Source organism: Rhododendron vialii, chromosome 9a (assembly GCF_030253575.1).
Source record: "Rhododendron vialii isolate Sample 1 chromosome 9a, ASM3025357v1".
Lineage (NCBI taxonomy): Eukaryota > Viridiplantae > Streptophyta > Magnoliopsida > Ericales > Ericaceae > Rhododendron > Rhododendron vialii.
The window spans coordinates 27,431,014-27,447,439 of record NC_080565.1 but is presented as its reverse complement, the minus strand read 5'-3'; the positions used below and the strand labels follow the sequence as shown (position 1 = coordinate 27,447,439).

The window sequence follows — 16,426 nt, the reverse complement described above, 5'->3', positions numbered from 1 at the left end:
TCATCCATAGTTTGAGTTGGAGCCTTTTGGTACATCTCACAGACATCAGGACACTCAAATTCCTTAAGTATAGACGTTAGGTCAAAGTAGGACAGCATGTCAGAGTCAATTGTAACTGAGACCACTTTCCCCCTAACATACTTTTTTGGGGGTCCCTTAGATATATAACCTCCATGGTAAAATAACAGATTAACTACTGGAAAATCCATTTGAAATCTGAAAAGCAAAACCAAAAAAGAACAGAAACAATGGTCAATTATTGCCTTTGTTTGGACAAAGACAAACATGGGGGACCAAACGACTTCAGTTAATCCATAATGGGGGTACCAGTTACAGAGAAATGCTTTAAAGGGCCATACCAAACACAAAACAACAAAAGCCCCAATTTTTAAAAAATCCAAGTCAACGACAGAATACAATAAACAACAGATTCCAACAAAACCCACATGCAATGCAGTTCGAGCTAGGATTCCACCCAAAAAAGAACATTCTTTATCAGTACAAAATAGATTCCAACCAAAAAAGAACAGAAAAATCAGTACATAACAGATTCCAATCAAATAACAACAGAAAAATCAGTACACAACAGATTTCAACTAAAAAATAACAGATTCCAACCAAAAATGAACAGAAACAATGATATAATATGTACGTATACATCTATATTTGCGCCACCCATACAATAATATGATCTAGGGTTTTTAACGTATAAAACATACCTTGGAAACTAGGGTTGGATACGATGTGGAAAAATCAGTACAGAAGTTCCAAAGCTTGATCTTATTCGATGTGGAAACTAGAGTCTTCAGCGATCAGAATGCATGTTCAAGATTGGAGAGGAAGAGAGAGAGTGTCGCCATGATCGAGTCAACTACAGAGGAAAGGAAAAAGTGAAGTCTGCATTAGGGTTAATTACGAAAGGGTACATTTGTCATTTCATTCCTTCCGTTAACGTCGTTTCTTGTTTTCTCGTATTAAATATATGAGGAGGTAAGTATGGTCGTTTTTAAACATTACGGGGTGTTCGTGTCCAAATCGTATAGGTGAGGGGGTCTCCATGTAATTTCACCTAACCTAAATAACAGTCTGATAATGATGTAGTAAGGGGAAAGGGAGTGCTTGCGACTTTTATATGCAAGGTAAAAACTCCAAAATCATAATTGTAATATCCGCAGTTTTGAAACATATTTCATCAGTGCACAAATTATTATATGTTTCGTCAGTCTCTCCTACTCTTTTATTCATAGCTACCCATTTACACAAATGAACACTCGATTTCAAAAGAAACTTATTAACTGAACAAACTAACTAACTTTAATTAGGAATATTGGGTCGTGGGTCTCTAAGCTAATTGTTATTTTAGGTCTGATTCTAAAGCTACTTATGAAATTAGGGACTAAATGATCATGTCCTAAAGGTCTTGCCAATCTGTTGTTTTCAGAAGTTTACCTAAAGGGCTCCATCTGTGACTCATAAAAGTCTTGGAGCCACGCTGTTTCTTCTCCAAAAGGCCAGGGGGTCAAGTGTAACTTTTCCAACACAATACACCCCAAGTCTCCATCTCTACATCTGATTTCAGTCGATTCCATTGAAGGGTTGTCCGTCCAGTATTGCATTATTCTATCCAATAATTCGGCACTAAAATTTTTGGGAGAAAAATTAATGCCCCTGAATAAAAAAGAGAGAATTTTTGATACATCCACTATAACATGTTTCTAATTCACCAAGTCCACTTCTAAAGTTTCTAACACCTTTAGTCCACTAATAATTTCAATGACAAAAATACCCTAAATAAAAGAAACAAGGAATTTGTTTGGCTAATACAAAAAATGTATTTTTTCATTTTTTTCGATCTTGATGCAACCACATAACCACCACCACCACCACCCCACCACCACCGCCGCCGCCGCCACAACGCCGCCACCTTCACTCGCCACCACGCCGCCACCGCCGCCACCACCACCACCAAGCCGCCGCCACAACCATCGCCGCCGCCACCACCATCTCCACCACGCCACCACCATCACCGGCACCACAACCACCATCACCGGCACCACAACCACCATCACCATGCCACCGCCACCATAACCACCACCAATCCACCCTCACCAACACCACCACTCCACCATCACCAACACTGCCACTACCACCACCATGCCGCCGCCACCACCACCACAACGCCGCCACAACCACCACCACCATGCCACCACCATCACCGCCACCACAATGACCACCACCATGCCACCGCCGCCACAACCACCACTCCAACATCACCATCACCACCATCACCACTCCAACATCACCACCACCACCACTCCACCATCACCAACTCACCGCCACCACAATGACCACCACAATGCCACCGCCGCCACAACCACCACCACCACCATGCCATCGCCGCCACAACCACCACCACCACAACCACCACTCCAACATCACCAACACCACCACTCCACCATCCCCAACACTGCCACTGCTGCCGCCACCACCACCACCACCATTTTTGGACTGCAAATTTGCACTTTTAGATTGCAAAGTTTACAAAAGTGCCTTTATTTATAGTCTAAAAGTGTAAATTTGCAGTCTAAAAATATTTATTTAATAATTCACATTCCAAATTTACAAAAGTGCCTAAATTTCAGTCTAAATTAAAGTCAGGTTGACGATGGTGTTCATATACAAAAGTGTCTTTATTTGCAATCTAAAAGTGCCAATTTGCAGTCTAAATTTTTTCTGGCGTTGGTGATCATTTAACAAATTTGCAGTCTAAAAGTGACAATTTGCAGTCTAAAAATATAAATTTGCAATCTAAATTCCCATTGACATTAGTGTTCATTTAATAATTTGCAGTCTAAATTTTTGTGTAGACTACAAATTTGCAGTTTTAGACTGTAAAGTTTACAAAAGTGCATTTATTTGCAGTCTAAAAGTGTAAATTGCAGTCTAAATTTTCTCTGGCATTGGTGTTCATCTAAAAAAATTTGCAGTCTAAATTTGCAAATTTGTCATCTAAATTCTCATTGGCGTTAGTGTTCATTTAATAATTTGCAATCTAAATTTATGTGTAGACTACAAATTTGCACTTTTAAACAGCAAAGTTTATAAAGTGCCTTTATTTGCAGTTTAAAAGTACAAATTTGCAGTCTAAATTTTCTCTGGCGTTGATGTTCATTTAAAAAATTTGTAGTATAAAAGTTCAAATTTGCAGTCTAAAAATTCAAATTTGCAGTCTAAATTATCATTGATGTTAGTGTTCATTTAATAATTTGCAGTCTAAATTTGTGTATAGACTGCAAATTTACATTTTTAGACTACAAAGTTTACAAAAGTGTCTTTATTTGCAATCTAAAAATGCAAATTTGTAGTCTAAATTGTCATTGGCGTTGGTGTTCATTGAACAAATTTGCAGTCTAAAATTGCAAATTTGCAAACTAAATTCTCATTGATGTTAGTGTTAATTTAATAATTTGCAGTCTAAATTTGTCTGTTGATTGCAAATTTGCTTTTTTAGACTGCAAAATTTACTAAAGCGCCTTTATTTGTAATCTAAAAGTGCAAATTTGCAGTCTAAATTTTCTTTGCCGTAGGTGTTCATTTAACAAATTTGCAGTCTAAATTGTCATTGGCGTTAGTATTTATTTAATAATAATTACAGTCTAAATTTGTGTGTGAACTGTAAATTTACACTTTTAAACTGCAAATTTTACAAAAGTGCATTTATTTGCAATCTAAAAATACAAATTTGCAATCTAAATTCTCAATGGCATTAGTGTTCATTTAATAATCTACAGTATAAATTTGTGTGTAGATTGCAAATTTACACTTTTAGACTGAAAACTTTGCAGTCTAAAAGTGTAAATTTGCAGTCTAAATTTTCTCTGGCGTTGGTGTTCATTTAACAAATTTGCAGTCTAAATTTCCATTGGTATTGGTGTTCATTTAAATTTAGTGTGTAGACTGCAAATTTGTATTTTTAGAATGCAAAGTTTACAAAAGTGCCCTTTACTTTCAGTCTAAAAGTGCAAATTTGCAGTCTAAATTTTCACTGGTGTTGGTGTTCATTTAATAAATTTGCAGTCTAAAAGTGCACATTTACAGTCTAAAATCTCAGTGGCATTAGTGTTCATTTAATAATTTGCAATCTAAATTTGTGTGTCTACTGTAAATTTGTACATTTAGATTGCAAAGTTTACAAAAGTGCCTTTATTTGCAATCTAAAAGTGCAAATTTGAAATTTTATCTGGCGTTGGTGTTCATTTAACAAATTTGCAGTCTAAATTCTCATTGGCATTAGTATTCATTTAATAATTTTCAGTCTGAATTTGTGTGTAGACTGCAAATTTGTATTTTTAGACTGCATAGTTTACAAAATTGTCTTTATTTGCAGTCTAAATTTTCTCTTGCATTGGTGTTCATCTAACAAATTTGCAGTCTAAAAGTGCAAATTTGCAATCTAAATGTTCAAATTTGCAGTCTAAATTCTCATTGGCGTTAATGTTCAGTTAATAATTTGCTGTCTAAATTCTCCTCGGCGTTGATGTTCATTCAATAATTCGCAGTCTAAACCCTAAATGCCTAAATTTGCAATCTAAATTCTCCTTGCCGTTAGTGTTCATTTAACAATTCGCAATATAAAATTTAAAGAAGTGCCTAAGTTTGCAGTTTAAATGTACAAAGTGCATAACCCCGGCGTGCCTAAATTTGCAGTCCAAATGTACAAAGTGCTTAAATTGTTACCATTTACAATCAATCAATTTCAGAATAACGTATATTGAATAAAACGGAAAAATAACCACCTAACTTGTTACCATTTACTTGAACATACATCAAACAATTCATAACATTTACATTTTCACTTTTAAACACTTAACTAACAGTTTATATGCATTCAGGACCTATAAATGATTTTTCAGCATAAATAGGACTAAATATAAATGAAAATAGGACTAAATAGTAAATAATTTTTAAAGAATAGGTCACCATCTACATCACAATTTAAAAATACATCCAAACCCCATTAAAACGTAGATTAAGTTACGGTTGCGGAAAAACTACCTCAATACTCTAATTAAGGCTCGGGGAAGAGTATATTGGGGCCGCAGATCACTGTTGTGCTTCTGGAATCTCAAGGCGGTGTCCGGCGGGACTCCGCGGTGGCGGATTGGAGCCACGTGGAGCTCAGTTGTGATGATTGTGAGCACAACAGTGGTGACCCGGTGGTGCTCGGCGGTGCTGATGAGGTCCGTAGGTGGTGGTGGTGGTTTTGGTTGTGAGGAGGTGGCGGGCTCGGTGATCGGTGGTGCAAGGTGGTGGTGAGCGGTGATGAGGAGGTGGTGGTTCGGCAACTCGATTCAAAACCGGAGGTGTTCTCAGTTCTATCTTCCTCCAACGGCGGGAGTGTTTTTCAGGAGAAACATGTCCATGGCTGTGGACGGAGTGGCGGATAAGATTGAGTACATGAGCGACATGGCTGAAGTGCTCACTGACAAGACAGTCGAGGCCGTGGCGGCGACCGCCTCAGTGATTAGCGAGGTGGCGGTGGCCACTGCGGATTCGGTTTTCCCCGTGGCGGCGTTGCAGTACTTCATCGATAGTGTTCATTCTGTCACTGCATTCAATTGGTATGGAGCTATTTATCTGTACTTGTGGCGTGATAAAGAAGGGCAATTTTGTCCAGTCAAAAAGTGAAGTTGGACCCGAGGCTTTAACAAAAAGAATAGGCTGGACTAGGAGTGTTTTGGAAATATGAGGTGGACTGAGCATGTTATAAAACTCTATAATGGACCTTACAACAATTCTTTAAATAAAGAACCCATTAGAATGGCTAAAACTCAAAATCCTTTATAATAGGATCTGGTTTATGGGGAACTCACCAGCGGCATTTCGGCAGCCGGTTCGCAACAATTAATTAGCAGAGAGGGGAGGAAACAAAGAATTGAGAGTGAGGGAGACAGATCAGAGAGACAGAAATGAGTGAGAGAGTAAACGGAACAAAGAATGAGATCGGGAGAGGGAGAGAGAGGTCCGGGAGAGAGGGGTCCGGGAGAGAGGGGTTGGTGGTGGTCGGACGGTGAGTGGTCGCCGCATCCATGGCTACTGATTAGTTCATAGTGCGTGCGTGTGTTTTAGGGGTAATATTGTTCACTAATTTGCTTGTTTTAAAATTAGAGGACCTTAAGCCTTAAGACTTTTAAAAGCGTGGATCTGTAGCCTTAAAAAAACTCAGCCCATACTTAATGCCCCAAGGCCCCTTCATAATTGGGCCCCACGCTAGTTTTCTGTACAAGGAAAAGTATAGCGAGTGAGTGGGGATATAAGATGTGATATTAGAGCATTCGCACCGGATTCTTTAAATTTTGGACCAAATTACATCTTAAAAAATCACTTTATTACTTTAGCTAGTCACTTTTAAAATGACTACTGCATCGGACTCTTTATATTAAAGCTATTCCATTAAAATTATTGTTCATTAATTCTCACTTTCTTCTCAATTAAATATTTCTTGCCAAAGACCCTATTTGGAGCAGAACAAATGTGCAAGGAATTGATGATTTTTCAGGGCCCATTATGGATCATACAAAGATGATTCAAATTGCAAGTCATTCTTCAAATGTATTTTTTATAGGTTCCTGAAAAAAATTAGCTCTAAAGGCTGTTTCAAAATTCGTAGGGTGTTTCAAAATTTGTAGGGTGTTCTCTATGAATTCTGAAACAGCCTTTATGGATATTGGATTGAGCTAATACTTTTTGGGAACTCATAAAAAAATTATTTAAGAATCACTTGTGGTTTGGATCATCTTTGTAGAATCCGTAATGAGCCCCGCAAAAATTTAAAAAATCAAACTTTCCTTTCATGTACCAAACAGGCCCTATTTCTGGGAGTGTGCCAGCTCAAGATAATAATATAATAATGTATAACATTTGAATAGTTCCTCGTCTTGTTCCGCGTGGAACTGTAGCAATGTTAACTTGGAGTGAAGCAAAGGCGAGGCTGATGCATGCCTGTAAATGAAACTTTCCTCTCTTCTTTAGCTAAATGGGGCAAGTAGAGATTCTAATGTGGATGCTCTTAGTTAAATTGAAAAAGGGATTTTTGATCCTTCAAGACTCTGAATTAACGGCATACAATTCGTACGTGTTTGTCTTTAGAAACTTCCAAATCCTACGAAATATTACATCTTCCACCGAAAACAATCTAATATGCTCCGAGGATGAAATGTGAAGTCTCTTTTCTTGAGACATTATGCAAAAATCAACCAAAACTTTGAGGCGTATCTAAAGATGCTTCCTTCAGAACGTAATTTGCTTCTGAAGAGTTCATTGATGGTGTCTATGTGCAGAGTCCCTCCATGCACACAAAAAAATTAAAATCCTCATTCAAATGGTGACTGTTCTAAGGGGAAGACAAAAAGGTTTGACATGTCAAAACAAGTCGGGTCTGTATCAATTGTATATATAGATTCAAGTTTTCTGTTGTAAAAGACAATCCTTGGCTAAAATGGGGGTTATCACAATTATAGTTGTCCATCTAAACCGGTTGGTTTAAATCGATTAGTCTAAGTTAGACACTTGTTTGTCAAATGAAATCTAGGCCATCGATTGGACGCACCAAAATAAATAAATCTCTTAGTGAAGAACCTTCCGGAGTTGCCCACATACAGGCTAGATGCATATCCAACTGACACACAATGGCTTAAAGTAACCAGTTTCGAGTGCAAAATTTGGGTTGCATTTATAAACCCGTCGAAAACAAGGTACTTCGGGACAAGCGAAAAACAAAACCATAACATCGAACAACAAAGAACGAGCTTCGGGCACTATCTTTCTTTGAGCAAGTAAGCTGTCTAAGTTGCTCATGAGTTCCACCTGGCTTGAAACCTGAGAAATACTGACTTACCCAGGCTCCAAGAGTTTCAAACCAGAATAACGAAATTCGGATGATAGAATCAAGTTCGAGTAAGTCACCAAAAATGTACATTTAGCAAAATAAAGTCAACTTATTTAACTTATTTTGCTAAAAAGTAGTTATTCTTAAATTACTTGGGTAAAAGTAAAAAAAAAAAAAATTACTTTTCCGATTTCTTTCATCGATACAAATCAATAATCCACAAAAGTTGAGCGCAAAATTAACAAGTGCAAAAAAATTCAAATAAGGACAAACAACTTAATTTTTTTTAAGTTTAAGAGAACTCACCCTCAATGTGGGATATTTACCATTTTATTTGAAATACTTACCACTCAATGTGGAAGTATTTCATATGAAGTGAATATTCCACATTGAGTGATAAGTATTATACATTTGGAATACTTACCACTCAATGTAGAATACTTACCACTCCTTATAAAATACTTACAAGTCAATGTGGAATACTTACCACTAAAGAGATTTTTTAGGTACCATACACCATAAAGTAATTTGTGTAACATAGAAAAAATTCATTTGGGTTGATTCACTCTCTTTTGAGATAGGTTAGGGCCTTAGGGGGTGTTTTGGCCGTTCATTTTTTTATTTAATTTTTCGCATTTGTTAGTTTCGTGTTAAATTTTTGTAGAGGCAATCTTTTTGAATAAAGGCAAAAAAAAATATTGTCTTATTGATTTATTTTGTCTTTATTAAAAAAAATTTAGATTTCTATCATGTTTTTTAACTTTGTAGATTTCTCTCATCATGACGAACCAATAATCGAAAAAAAATCAATGAAAAACAAATAAATGCAAAAAAAAAAAAAGTGGATTATGACAAAAAAAAAAATCCGAATTGTTTTTCTAATTTCAATATAACTGCTTTTGAGCTACAACCACCACTCTCCCCCACGACCCTATCAACTGCCTCCAATACTCGTAACCCATTTCATGGCGCCCGCGTTCGCTGCCCATTATAAGTTGAAGGAAGCAGGGGAATCAAAGGTATGTGCTCTGTTTTTCTCTTTTAACATGAGAAGAGCTTTTATTTACTTTGCTCACCGTCAACTGACTTGATCGTTGGAGGGTTCACGACTGGACACCACTGGTCATTGGGCTTGCTTTGCAGGAAACCCCCATCGAAGCTCTCGCCGCACATACTAATTTTGGCATCAACATCTTCACTCACTAGTGATGGTGAAACCCTATAAATAGTGTTGTTGGTCTTATCATCTCTTGTAAGAGGGATGTAAAATTGTCTATACATTTGGATGTGTCCTAGCACTGCTTGATTGAACGCCCCACAAAAGTAGCACTACATTTGTTGTGGATTTGATGAACTAAGCTTGGGTTTATACTCTTCCAAATTAAAAATCTGACTCCATGAAAAGGTATTGAAAATCAACTATGAAGATGAACGAAGGATGCGATACATATAGACTAACTTGTGACTTTTTGAAAAGTCATGAAGGAAGGGACACCTCTATTCATAAAAGACGTGTATGTCCAAAGCGAATAAGTGTCACTAGAAAAGACACGACTCCAAGTTTCATGCTTAGTGTAACTCACCCAATAATGAGGAACTCTTTACTCCTTCCATAGTTTCATGCTTAGTGCAGTGCAACACGCACTTATAATTTGGATGCCCATTAAAGCATCTAAAATCACGTCCAATTACGTAACTTTAAAAAAAAATTCCTTTTTTTTTATTAGCTTTAAAAAAAAGATCTTGTGGGGTATACTTGTTCAATAACTACCAAACACTCGGGAACTTAGAAACTAAAAAATTTCAAATCTCAGTTTTCATGCCATCCAAACATAGCAACCCGGTCGATTGGGTCTGTCGAAGTGTCATTTAAAAAGAATCAGGGGACTTTTGCTCCGGTAGAGTGGGAATTAAGAGCATACACTTCATACAACATACTTCTCTTCAGAAACCTCTCAATTAAAGGAAATGTTGCCTTCCATCAAAAAAATCCAATATGTTCCGAAGATGATATGTGAAGACAACATGCAGAAATCGATGAAGCCTTTGAGGTGTATTGAAAGACGCTTTCATTAGAAGGTAATTTGATCCTAGGAGTTCGCTGATGGGCTATATCCGAAGTTTCCCTGCTCAGACTCATCACAATGAAAATGGTCACTTAAAGTTTTGATGTGTCAAAAGAAGTTGGTCTGCAGCATTTATATAGATACAAAAGTACCTCTGTTCCAAAAGACATAACCTTGCTAAAGTGGAGCTTAATTACAATAGTCTGTCTAAAGACACCCATGGGCCATCCGTTTGAACGACACCGATTAGACACTTGTTTGTCATATGAAATCTAGGCCGTTGAGTAGACGCACCAAAATAAATCAACCGGCAAGTAAACATTGAGCTTGGGGCAATATCTTTCTTTCAGCAAGTAAGCTGTCTATGCTTGCCCATGATTTCCACTTAATTTGAAACCTGATCGGAAAGTTACCCAGGCTCCAGGAGTTCAAACAAGAATAACATACCTGAATGGGTTCCTAAGGACAGATTTAGAGCTTGTGGGATGAATGGTCGGTTGTCCCCTAGGGAAGTTTGAACTCCATTTGAGAGCCGATAAAGACTCAGTTGAGCCTGGAACTGTTCTTGAGCTTATATGGCTCTTTCTAGAAGGAGGGGGAAAAAAAACTTCTCTTGAAAAAGGTTAGAACTAAATGTTCCCAGGAAATGTCCCAATTACCTCTTCGAATTCTATTTGATTTTTTTCTGGTGGATAACGGCATCGAGAATTGAAGGAATATTCATGTAAAAAAGCATTCATGGGAAGTGTGTAACTGCAACTTTGACAGAGCGAGAATTTAGATCAAACTCGAAGATAATTGCGTATACAAAATAAATGGTTAGATACCTAATTCTATTGACTAAAGTGGTTTTACACATCGATATAGAATCATACCTTATATTCGCGAAATCTAAACTTCGGAATAAATCATCAGGTGGTAAGATCATGTGCATTTATAGCTATTGTCATTGACTAAATAGAGTTCCAAACTCAAAGTACTGTTGTCGAGTGATGACATAAGGAAAATGCCTTCTAAAACAAGGGGAATTGTTTGAAGCAAGTTCAGCTCTAAAATGATTATAATTAGGAAAAATGATGGCCCAAGATGTGTTTTGATAATTAATATCTTTTAAAGACATGTTAAGAACATTTGTTAATAAACAAAATGTCTTTGGCGGGTATGAATTATAAAAACACATCCTTGACCGTCATTTTCCCTTATAATTACTGGGAACATTGGCCTCAAATACATGCCAAATAAGAATTTTCTACTATAGGTTGAACTTTCACGATGGAAGCGTCATAATTACGAAGCTTTGAACGATATGCGTCAACAACACAAATGATCGGGTCGTTTCCGTACCAAAAATAATTAATAAAACAGAATAATTACTACTACCTGAAAGATAGCGGTAAGTACTCCGAGTATCGTCCTCAGGGATTATAAAGGCTAAATTGCAGTTGTTCTAATTAATTTCTAACTTAATTCAAAAAGAGATTTGATTGTTGGATTTCGAAAATATTAAAAGCTAAATTAAATTAAAACAATTTAGGAATAACGAAAGTTATGAGAGAAAAGATCTAGGGTTTCGAATCCACTCGACTCGTTGTAACAATTTCTATACGATGATAAAGGTCTATTATTCGAATCAATCCAGATATCGTTAGGGTTCGCGGGCCCTCACGATATCGCCTAAAGATATTTATGAATTACCAAATAGCATGGGGTATCGCCGCCTAGCACGAACCGTCTTACTAGTACGATCCGTCTCTATGGCACGGATCGTCTAATAGCACTGCGCGTCTTACGGAGTAACCCATCTTACTCAGCTGTCACAAAATAATAAAGAACTGTTGTATGAACGTGCATGAAAATCTAGAAAATCATACACAAGATTTGATAGAGAAAATTAATACCGCAAATAAATTCTCAAGTCATACAACCACGATTCGAATAATAAAAACACTAAATCAAAACATAAAAAATATTACTCAGAGATCGAGTTTCATCTATACCCTAGAAACGAGTTTAGCCGGACATCGGGGTGGAACTCATCGCAATATTGCTTCTGTTTTCCACCATGATTGACTGTCGAAACCGGTTCTGCACAGCTCTCGGTCACAGCTTTTTCGTTCTCTGATGGCGTGTGAGTCTGCGTAGGTGTCCTTTTTCTCTGTAATGCCTCGTCCAAAAGTCCGAAACCCCTGTTTTACTCTTTTTCTGGCCGAAGTCTTTTTTTCTCCTCTTTTTTGCCGAAGTCTTCAGTTTCACTTATATAGGGCATTAGTCCATTAATCACACCAAGGTCCTTTTGACTTGATGTAATGATAAACTAATGATTCAATTTTGAAGCATTCTGCACTTTGACCCCGAACATCATTAAACTCTTCTTTTTATTCAATATTTTGGACAACGAGTTCGAACAACCTATCAACAAAATAAAAGCAAAATAAATATCAAGTATCAAATTTAAATGACTAACAAGTGTAGTTTTTGAGAGCCAAAATATTAATATTTCGGCAGTTATTACGCCCCCCAACTTACACTTTGCTAGTCCCTAGCAAACCAAAACAAATGCAACTAAAGAAAACAAATTAAGACTTGTAGTTCTTTTAAACCCCCAGGCGGCTCCGGTAGGACGAGTGAAGTCTCGTGAGGGTTTTCAACAGTGATTACCCACAAAACACAAGAAACCCTTTCACATGGAATCCAAAATCTGTCATACAACTTATTGGTTCATCAAGCAAAGAATATGCAACTACCAGAATGATATAAGAAGGCGCAAATAGTTCCAAACGCTATCAAGTCCAAAAATAAACCATGGCACCTAGGCTTAGCGTGTGTGTGATATGGGCTTCAACCACAAGTATGTAATGACTAACCGCTCTCTCCGGACCGAGTCTCGACTTCAATTCTTACCAAGTCATGCACTCACAAAGAAAAACACTCGAAACAAGGTGCATAGTATGAACTCTCAAGTGTGCGGATAGAAGTAATACAAACGAAAGCAAAGCACTCGCACACTATGACACGAAAAGAACACTTTATATGGTGGACACACGGTCTCATGAATGGAACACTAAGCATTGGAACTCTCTCTCACATCCTTCAATCCACTTCCCATCACCCTAAGGATCAAATAGGACTTTAATTTCGGTTGTAATGTGGGGTAAGGAAAAATATTTCAAGGTCACAGTAAAACATCACGTGTCCGAGAATAGGCAAACAACTTAGGGCTAATTTAATAATGTGCGCCCAATTTTTTTTCACTTTTCAACTCCACCTTATCTCTCCTTCTAACCTTCCAACATTTTTCAATCATAAAACACGATTCCTCCTTTTCAAACATACCGGTGCCCCTTTCTTCTTCTTTTTTTCTTTTGTGTTGTTGTGTTTTCTTTTTCTTTTTTTTTAGGGGCACCACCAATGCAAGTACAAAATTTCACAATCTATCCAAAAATTATACCTTTATATTTTTGCCTTTCTCCAAACACAATATGGAAGGTGGAGCTAACCAAGAAAAGGCTAAATGTATAAGGCTCAATGTGGTTCGTAAGGGATAAATGTGAACACAAAGGAATGAACTGGCCCAAATATCAAGAAAGTGCCTATAATCCTCTCCCAGGGGTGTAACATCCATCTGACAAACCAAAACCAAGAGATATTGTTATGCATTCAAGTCCAACACTTGGCGACCAAAGATAATGAGATTGACAACAAATGTGTTTCTTTCCATGACAAACAAAGAGTTTATTCAACACCACTCCAACAAAAAGCTTAAGGCACGAAAACTCACTAGGGCATAAGTCTTCACTAATCTAGCCATCAAGAACAGTCAATTCACAACTCACAAGCGATCAAGGCCCAAGTATATGTGAAGTGCAAGAGTGCCAAACCAAAGTGCACTAATCAACTTCTTAAGACAAGCTAGCAAGTAGAACTACCATGCCAAAAACAGATATCATTACGGTAGGCAACACACCTCAACTCAGTTATCCAACAAGTAATCATAACAAGTGTCAAACCGCATGCAAAAGGGTACCAATATTTTTTAGATTTTTCAAAATTTTTAAATTTTTTTTTGGATTTTTAAGACTCTAAGAAAAAATAAACTACGAAGTAGTCCCTCCCCCCAACTTGAACCATTCGATGCCCTCATTGAATGCAAAAGAACAAAAATAGAGGACATAAAAGAAAAAGAAGGGAAAGGTATCATCTCGCAATGGAGAACTATGTAGGAAATAATTAAGATAGCGGGAAGGAGACCCCCCAACGTAAATGAAAGCGTCCTGCAATGTTAGTCCTCACAACAAAAAGAAACAAGAAAAATAAAATAACTAACCTAAGAAAGAGAGAAGAAAAAGAAAACAAGACAAAAATAAAAAAAACAGAAAATATACAAAAAGTTTATGACATTCATTCCCATCATGTGAAATCCAATCATTCATTACACTAAGGAGAGCAACTAATATGAACGTCTCACCCCACTTCAAGGACTCCGTTAAAAATTGTACGCGACCATGCCACAAAATCAAATACTTAGAGTATCTCAATTGCCTTAGCCGCGTTGAAAACCGAGATTCCACCAAGTGCGAATTCCAAACCAAATTAATTTTCAAGCTGTCGATGTGTTTCAATAAAAATGGTTGGTAAGCCACATCAAAAAGATCAACACCAAGAAAATCAATTTGTTCTAACTTGATAATCTTTTGTAATGGTGGATGCTTAATAGAAGTGATGGCATCATCTATGACAGGGGATATTTGATTATCAAGATCAAGTGGACTTTTCACAATTATTGGCACCAATTTCTCAAGAGTCGTATCATGAAAATCCATCTCAAGTGTACTAGAATGCTCTTGAGGAGATTGTTGCACTTTAGGTTCATCGCTTGGATCAACTATTTTGCAAGCTACAAGTGGCTCTGTGGTTTCTTCTGCCAACGCATTAGAATTGATCACTTAGAGACAACGGAAACAATCTAAACAGAGCCACTTCATCATTAGCACAAATCTCCTCAAGTTTTTCTAGATGTAAGTATAGATTTTCTCCAGCTATACCATAAAATTTAGGAACAGTATCATCAAGCACATGTTGCCAATAATTGGGTAAAGTTGACATTGATCGATCAAATTGATTTTCATACCCTCCATAGCAACTTGCAAAATAAGCCATCTTTTATTTATTTATTTATTTTTGGTATTTTGATTTTTCTTTTTTAAAGAGCAGACAGAAACAAGAAAAAAAAATCAAATAAAAAAAAACCTAGTGCAAGCTTCTCAACTTATGCAAATAAAAAAAAAAACTTACAGCACTTTGAAAAGAATTTTCCCCACCACAAAGCAGTTGTCAGCTTCCATTTTTTTTCTCCTGGTAAAGTCAATAATCCTGCACTAGAAAATTTGCAACAAAAAAAAAAAAACAAGAATAATAGTAATAATAATAAAAATTCTAAACTAAGAATTAAAATAAAAACTAATCGAAACAATGTAACCGTGCAAACTGTCCCCAGCAACGGCGCCAAAATTTGATCGGGTCGTTTCCGTACCAAAAATAATTAATAAAACAGAATAATTACTACTACCTGAAAGATAGCGGTAAGTACTCCGAGTATCGTCCTCAGAGATTATAAAGGCTAAATTGCAGTTGTTCTAATTAATTTCTAACTTAATTCAGAAAGAGATTTGATTGTTGGATTTCGAAAATATTAAAAGCTAAATTAAATTAAAACAATTTAGGAATAACGAAAGTTATGAGAGAAAAGATCTAGAGTTTCGAATCCACTCGACTCGTTGTAACAATTTCTATACGATGATAAAGGTCTATTATTCGAATCAATCCAGATATCGTTAGGGTTCGCGGGCCCTCACGATATCGCCTAAAGATATTTATGAATTACCAAATAGCATGGGGTATCGCCGCCTAGCACGAACCGTCTTACTAGTACGATCCATCTCTATGGCACGGATCGTCTAATAGCACTGCGCGTCTTACGGAGTATAACCCATCTTACTCAGCTATCACAAAATAATAAAGAACTGTTGTATGAACGTGCATGAAAATCTAGAAAATCATACACAAGATTTGATAAAGAAAATTAATACCGCAAATAAATCCTCAAGTCATACAACCACGATTCGAATAATAAAAACACTAAATCAAAACATAAAAATTATTACTCAGAGATCGAGTTTCATCTATACCCTAGAAACGAGTTTAGCCGGACATCGGGGTGGAACTCATCGTAATATTGCTTCTGTTTTCCACCATGATTGACTGTCGAAACCGGTTCTGCACAGCTCTCGGTCACAGCTTTTTCGTTCTCTGATGGCGTGTGAGTCTGCGTAGGTGTCCTTTTTCTCTGTAATGCCTCGTCCAAAAGTCCGAAACCCTTGTTTTTCTCTTTTTCTGGCCGAAGTCTTTTTTTCTCCTCTTTTTTGCCGAAGTCTTCAGTTTCACTTATATAGGGCATTAGTCCATTAATCACACC

At 36.9% G+C, this 16,426-nt stretch overlaps 1 protein-coding gene across 1 annotated transcript; it reads left to right on the top strand.

The window, feature by feature from the left end:
• Positions 1-4,258: 4,258 nt before the first annotated feature.
• Positions 4,259-5,802, top strand: LOC131302120 (mitochondrial inner membrane protein OXA1-like). Its single transcript, XM_058328755.1, has one exon. The coding sequence runs from the start codon at positions 5,323-5,325 to the stop codon at positions 5,686-5,688; it is 366 nt and encodes a 121-aa protein (XP_058184738.1). The 5' UTR covers positions 4,259-5,322; the 3' UTR covers positions 5,689-5,802.
• The last annotated feature ends 10,624 nt before the right edge of the window (positions 5,803-16,426 follow it).